The 7,594-nt window shown below is 46.1% G+C and overlaps 1 protein-coding gene across 3 annotated transcripts in view; it reads left to right on the forward strand.

Moving 5' to 3' along the window:
• The first annotated feature begins 1,445 nt into the window (after positions 1–1,445).
• The window catches only part of slc26a6.2 (solute carrier family 26 member 6, tandem duplicate 2), a 15,915-nt gene continuing 9,766 nt past the window's right edge, over positions 1,446–7,594 (forward strand). The window contains exons 1-9 of one of the 3 annotated variants that reach the window (XM_030365024.1): positions 1,446–1,729; positions 1,853–2,121; positions 2,568–2,719; positions 3,166–3,305; positions 4,289–4,399; positions 4,890–5,065; positions 6,169–6,333; positions 7,155–7,307; positions 7,448–7,530. In XM_030365024.1, the coding sequence (XP_030220884.1) occupies positions 2,592–2,719; positions 3,166–3,305; positions 4,289–4,399; positions 4,890–5,065; positions 6,169–6,333; positions 7,155–7,307; positions 7,448–7,530 (956 nt within the window). In that variant the 5' untranslated portion in view covers positions 1,446–1,729; positions 1,853–2,121; positions 2,568–2,591. The remainder of the gene's footprint in view (positions 1,730–1,852; positions 2,122–2,567; positions 2,720–3,165; positions 3,306–4,288; positions 4,400–4,889; positions 5,066–6,168; positions 6,334–7,154; positions 7,308–7,447; positions 7,531–7,594) is intronic. The other 2 variants (XM_030365025.1, XM_030365026.1) reach the window with 2 other exon arrangements.

Raw genomic sequence — 7,594 nt, forward strand, 5'->3', positions numbered from 1 at the left:
CACAGCTGTTTCGAAAAGGTGTGTTTCCATCTCCCATTTTGCGAATTTACTCTCTTTCGCATTTCTCAAAAACCACCTCAAGCGAGCGGATAAACCTTTTTGCGAATTAGAGGATTTTTATGCGAATTTTGGTGTTTCCATCACCGTTTACTGATTCGATACTTCAAAGTTCGCATAAAATTAGGGGGATGGAAACGCACCTAGTAAGACGTGTAAATCGATTCAATCATATGCCGAAAAATGCCAAACAACAAAACTTTATTCCAACAAATTCCTTTCACTAGACGTTTAATTTAGAATAAGGATAATCAGATGAGTGTCTTCTTAAAGATTTCAGTCATCAGTTTGCCAGTGCAGGTGTTTCCTGAGGTATGAGACTCACCTGGGATGACAGATGATGCAGCTGTTGAACGAGGGATGAGAGGAGTTGCAGGTTTGTGAGTCGAGATGGAGAGCACCTCTGCTATTTATCATCCCCAGAGAAGGAAATTGCCCTCACCAAAAACCAGTTTTGTCACATTCTACATTTACTCCACAGGTCTTGATGCAGTTCATTCTGTATGAATAAACTGCAAGGGTCATCTAAGTAGTAAAAATAAGGTATACATAGTATTGATGATAAATAAAACATAAAGCTTAAGTAGCGAAATATCCAAAGCATATTTGATCATTCGTAATTGGATATTATATTGATAAAATATTAAATGTAAAAGTTTCAAAAATATATATTACTTTAAACAATATAGTGATCTCCATTCTGTCAGATTCACCAGTCCTCTGACTTTAAAATAAAGACATTCATAATCTTTCTATTCACTGATTGTCAAACAGAATACTTATAATAAGGACCAGGGCCACGCCCTCTTACGGGCACGATGAACCGTCCACAACAAAGTTTACAACTTCAGATAAAAGTACACCTTTTATAAAATAATTGTAAATGGTCATGTCATCTAATGAGAAAACGAATATTTTACAGAACACATTGACTCATCATTTGTTAATAGTTGGCACATATATTTTAATCCGAAGTGTGTGTTTAAGGGAAGATTTTAAAGTCTGTCCCCTCTTTTAATGGCCTTGTGTTTGTCCCAAAGTGCTGTAAACATGTCCTCAACAGGCTATACCAACCCGACTGCCCAAATACCAGGCTAAGCTAATCAAGCTAAGATAAGAGAACCACAGTTCTTCATGTATGGCCTGTCTGTTTGACGGCCTGTCTTCCTGGCCTGCCTGCCTGCCTGCCTGCCTGCCTGCCTGTCTGTCTGTCTGTCTGTCTGTCTGTCTGTCTGTCTGTCTGTCTGTCTGTCTGTCTGTCTGTCTGTCTTTGTCTATGATTGTGCGACATCTTTAACTCCACCCATGGCATCTAATTTTTCATAAATCAGTTCAGTCAAGATTCCACAGCCAACCATAAGTAATGCAGTACTCCAATACTGCAAGGAAAGGCCACACCAGTACCCCTCTTCAAGGACAGCCCAGTCCGTCGTCTCTCTGTGACTCAGGGAGCAGTAGTATGTAACTGACGATTCCCAGTGAACCTTGAGCTCAGTGCTGTCCTTTACCCCCATCCCATATCTAAGTTCTTTCCCCGATGGAGTGAACACGCTATTAGACTCAGATCCACTGACCGGTGCGGAGAACGGACTGCCGTGAAAACCACAGAGGGCCAGCCACCCATCTGGTCTCGGCTGGAGACTGTTTTTGATTGTCTGCTGTATTTGATCTGGTAAGAGAAACAACATAAATCTGCTACCTGATGCTGGAGTTACCCTGTCTGGGAGTAAATAGACTCTCAACTCTGCTGGAGGTGCGAGATTTAATATTACTGCAGTATTCTGTGTTCGTTAAGTGACCCTCAGACCGGCTCGGAGAAAAGCCGGCTATCTCTGTTATCTTGGCCTGATGCGAGGCTCAGAGATACCTGGTTTGAAGATACTACTCAGGGTTGTAAACGTTGAGGAGCCAAGGACAGTCCTCTGGTGGCTTTAGCCTCCTGGCACTAAGGATCCCATTCTGCCCTCGGTGTCCCTCGATCCTCATGGTTTCTGGAACAGACCGACCGACCTGTCTTCCACTTCAGCCCGCACAGCAGAAGGGGTTCTCTAGTACAGTGAGCAGGTGAGTTTACTGCCTGTACCAGCATTTACAACTGGTAAATGTACAAGTTTTACAACATCAAATAAAAAAAATGCATAGGTAATTTTGTTATATATCTTTGAACATTAGCAGTTATGAGGATATGATGTAGGATGGAAATGTGGCAGTTGTCATCCGATAACAAAACCTACCTTACAAGACGGCAAACATACCTAATTGAGCAAGAGCTGTTTGTTCCTTTAGTGTTTGTAAAGAGGAAAACCTGATAGTATCCATGAAATAAAAACCACTTCTTGTTCCAAGGAAAATTGCAAATCGTCATTGTTGTTGCTGCGAATACGCTGGCATGTTAAGGATAAGGTTACCGCTTATTCTTAACAATAAACGACAAGACACGTCTAGCTCTGTGGAGGTCACCTACCTCTGGGTGTTGTCCATACTGAATATGTGGGGGTTTGGAAAACAAGGTGCTGTCCCCACCGCCGCCAGCCATGACGGAGAGGAGGAGCGTGGGCTACAGCGTCCACAGAGAGGTCCTGGATGAAGGAGCCGTTGAGGAGATGGCAGAGAAGAGCGAGGTCAAGGTGACGCTCTCCGTCAAGGTCAAAGAGTCGTTGAGGTAAAAAAAAAAAGAAAAGTAGAGGAACACGACATGCTAGGAACAATAGATATCAACGTTTCTATGCCGTGACTCACTCGTGGGGGTACATTTGGCCAAGGATACCAACTTTTATATCATCCCGTAAAATAAGCAATGCATGAATACATTTAATTCAGATTAATTTTTTATGTGCTGGAAACCTTTTTTTTTTTTGCTTAAACTAGCCGACGCATGTTAGATGTGTCACCAGATGTGTCCCCAGATGCAGATATAATGTAGACACATTACTTCTTGATCACTTCTTTTAAGGTGTATTATACAGTACATCAAACCAGATTTGTGCACTCAGATTTCCGATGGCACTACAAAATGATGACGCCCCAATCAGTGCTCTATGTACTGAATGAGGGAGGGCCCCTTTCATGTTTTTCTCCACTCGTCCAATGCTGCACATCCTCCTATAGGTGTTCCGGCCCCAGGATGAAAAGTCTCATCCTGGGATTCCTGCCTATCCTCTCCTGGCTTCCTCGATACCCGGTCAGGGACAACGCAGTGGGAGACCTGGTGTCTGGGATCAGCGTGGGCATCATGCAGCTTCCTCAGGGTGAGGAGTAACGGTATTCCCATAATCCTCACCCGGTCCATGGGATTAGGGTGCGTAGGGAGGACTTCGGATATGGTTTGGTATTATCTTACATGTTTCGGATATTGCTTTGTCGAATTCTTTGTAAAAAAAACCATATTTATTCTCCTTGTCTTTGCTGTTGGTCTTCTTGAAATGTGCTTATTCTCTTCGCTTCGGGGACTGTTTACTGGTGTACACTGTTCCGCTGAAGTAAGAGAAAATTGCACTTGTTGTGGGAAAGACCAGAGTGAACCGGATAAGGTCCATCACGCTCAACACTCCCCCAGCCTAAAGCTAGACCGCAAACATTCAATACCAAAAAAGCCCTCCCCTTCTCTTGTGGTCAGGATGGGGTGAGCCAGATGAACAGAGGTTTACAGCTTTTGGGGTTAACTTGGAGTCCGCTAAGTAAACGAGGTTCATCTCAGGGACAGCAGAAGGTGTAAATTATTAAATGTGGATGTCATAAATCCCTCCCCTTCTTTGCCTGTCGGATGTGTTAAGCCAGATATATAAGAATTAAAGTTTAAGGGATCCACTTGAAATCAGAAAACAAGGTTTATCTCAGTGAAGGCAGAATATGTAAATGATAACTATCATGAAATAACAATATAGTTCCTCATTGACCGTGCTTTTTTCAGAATATTTTCATTCATGTAGGCAAACTAATGTGTGTACTTCCTTTAGACCTAGGGTAAATTTCTCCCATAAGGGTTAGGGTTGCTTAGGAGGTATATGTGCACAAAGAGTGTGGATTGTGAACGTCAGACCACAGGAACCTCATGTTGTTCACTTGATAAACATTTATATCTGTCAATTCTAGATGATAGTTAACTTAAAGTGTGTGTGCGTGTGTTTGTGTGTGTGTGTGTGTGTGTGTGTGTGTGTGTGTGTGTGTGTGTGTGTGTGTGTGTGTGTGTGTGTGTGTGTGTGTGTGTGTGTGTGTGTGTGTGTGTGTGTAGGTATGGCCTACGCCCTGCTGGCCGCTGTTCCTCCTGTCTATGGACTCTACTCATCTTTCTACCCAGTCCTCGTCTACTTCCTGTTCGGGACCTCCAAGCACATCTCCGTCGGTCTGCACACAACGTCTTATCTACAAATAACTATTATCAATACGATTAACAACGTTTTTATTAGATTATATCCGTTATCAATGATAGAATGCTAGGGTGTGCCATCGTAAACTATTGGCATAAATAACAGAGGTAGGGTAAAGAGTAGAACAGGGTGTGTGTGTGTGGGTGTGTGTGTGTGTGAGACACCAGTTTAATGGTGTTTCCCTTCATTCAATTTCCCTTCATTTACAAAGACGGCTGGGATGGAGAAAGAGATGCAACAATAACAGATTGATGATTTATCTTTTGATCGACGGAATGATTTGACCGATCATCTGACCGATAGCTTGACCAACTGCCCGATCAATCAATCCATTGACAGATAGCTTGGCGAATATATGACGGCCAATCGGCTATTGATTAATTTATGCAATCACCAAAATCGAACAACCAATCGAATCACAGATCATTCGACCGATGTATTGACTCCCCCCCCCCCCCCCCCCAGGTACGTACGCGGTGATGAGCGTGATGATCGGCGGCGTGACGGAGCGCCTGGCGCCCGACGCCGACTTCCTGTCGTGGGACAACGTGTCCAACACCAGCGTGGTGGACCTGCTGTCCCGGGACGCCGAGAGGGTCCGGGTGGCGGCCGCCGTCACCTTCATGTCCGGCCTGTTCCAGGTACGCGCGCTGGGGGGGGTCCACCCCGCTCCCACTGGGGCCCACCCCACCGGGGGCCCACCCCACCGGGGGCCCGCCCTACTGGGGCCCACCCCACCGGGGGCCCGCCCTACCCCTTCCGAGTCCAGTCACATGACGCCGTCTGCTTGCTAGAGGACGTTTTTTGAGTAGCATCCAGCTGCAGCCCCGGAGGCGGGGCCTGGGGCGTGGCAGAGGGGCCTGGGGCGTGGCAGAGGGGCCTGGGGCGTGGCAGAGGGGCCTGGGGTGTGGCAGAGGGGCCTGTGGTGTGGCAGAGGGGCCTGTGGTGTGGCAGAGGGGCCTGTGGTGTGGCAGAGGGGCCTGGGGCGTGGCAGAGGGGCCTGGGGCGTGGCAGAGGGGCCTGGGGTGTGGCAGAGGGGCCTGGGGTGTAGCAGAGGGGCCTGGGGCGTGGCAGAGGGGCCTGGGGCGTGGCAGAGGGGCCTGGGGTGTGGCACCTGTGACGTTTTGTCACAGTCGGCCCCTAGCTGCCCCAGTCGAGTTTTGCAAAGTACATTTTTCCTTTTACAATTTCAATAAAATGATTAATTAATAATAATAATCAATCTAATAAAATATATATATTGTATACATGTGTTTATCTAACAGCCAATTTCTAGGGGCCGACTGTGACACGAAACGCAGAAAAAAGACATAAAAACTGACATGCCACACCCCAGGCCCCTCTGCCATGCCCCAGGCCCCTCTGCCATGCCCCAGGCCCCTCTGCCACGCCCCAGGCCCCGGGTCCAGGGCTGCAGGTGGATGCTATTGCTTTCCTCTGAGGAAACGGCTGTTTTTTTTATCAATGTATGGCTGCAAGTTTAAAGGTTGTTGTTTCCTATATCTGTAAAATGAATGAGCAAAGAACCTTTCAGGTTGTGATGCTCATTATGTAGTTCTACAAGTGTTTCTTATCCGATTCTGAGAATGCAGGCTCAACCAAGCCACACATTCCTTAAGATGTTATTTTATCTCTGCACAACCATAGTTGCATAACCAGTACAGGTCGGTCCAGTCTTTCGATGAAGCAACATGTCTAAAGGTCAAAGGTCATTGTGTGTGTACTTGAATGCATGCGTGTGCAGATCCTGCTGGGCTTGGTCCACTTTGGTTTTGTGGTGACCTACCTGTCAGAGCCGCTGGTCCGTGGCTACACCACCGCTGCTGCCATCCACGTGGTGGTGTCCCAGCTCAAGTACACCTTCGGCATCTCACCCGCCAGGTTCAGCGGACCTTTCTCCCTCATATACGTAAGTATCGACTAAGTCATGACTTAGCTTAATTTATAGACTGTATGTACCACAAAGACCATGAGTTAGCTTCACTTATATAGACTGCATGTACCACATAGACCCCATGAGTTGGCTTCATTCATAAACTGTTTGCACCACAAAGACCATGAGTAAGCTTCATTTATAGACTGTACACATGTAGGCCTAGACCATGAGTTAGCTTCATTTACAGACTGTATGCCATATGTAAGAATACTCGCGTTTTCACTGAGCCAGCGTGAATGATGACTGAAATAATTCACTATCTTGCTCGAGGAATAATTGTTTGAAATAACGAACCTCATCACTCGAATGACTCGATGAGGTAGTATTGCATGTCATGACACAGCTTCTTGGCACATACTGCCCACCGTAGTTTTAGAGCAAGCGAGCACTATTAGTTTGAATGCAATATACAATTGTACCACTAGATGGGAGTAATTTTTACACAGTGTCCCTTTAACACACTCGCTCAAGCACAGATCAAACTAAATGGCGCCCTCTGTTGGTCAGAGGAGATTTGCCAGCCTGTCTTTGAAATTTGCTCTGGTATTGAAATATATTGGTTGGAGGGTGGAATGAGTGAAGTAAAACTCCCTGCCACTTTAAACTCTTTCAATAAATGTCACATATTGACTGCTCATCCGTGTAATCAAATGTTACATTTATATTAAATCAAAAAGGCACTTTTACTATTTCTCTCTCTCTCTCTCTCTCTCTCTCTCTCTCTCTCTCTCTCTCTCTCTCTCTCTCTCTTTCTCTCTCTCTCTCTCTCTCTCTCTCTCTCTCTCTCTCTCCAGACGGTGCTGGAGGTGTGTTACCTGCTTCCACAGACCAACGTGGGGGCCCTGGTGGTCAGCATTGTTGCCATTGTCGGCCTCATCCTGGTCAAGGAGCTCAACAACTACCTGGGCAAGAAGCTTCCCGTGCCCATACCTGTGGAGCTGATCGCAGTGAGGGCACACACACACACACACGCACACGCACACGCAAATGTAGATGTGCTCACACATATAAAATTTTGCACATAAATACATGCACACAAACACAAACATATGCACACATGCTAACGATGTCCGTTTCTTCACTCTAGATTGTTGTTGCCACGTTGATCTCCTGGCAGGTCAACTTGGAGGACAAGTATGGAGTAGATGTAGTGGGATTGATCCCTTCAGGGTGAGAACACACACACTCACCGGCATACACACACACACGCACGCACGCACGCACGCACACACAC

This window comes from Gadus morhua, chromosome 1 (assembly GCF_902167405.1).
Source record: "Gadus morhua chromosome 1, gadMor3.0, whole genome shotgun sequence".
Classification (NCBI taxonomy): domain Eukaryota; kingdom Metazoa; phylum Chordata; class Actinopteri; order Gadiformes; family Gadidae; genus Gadus; species Gadus morhua.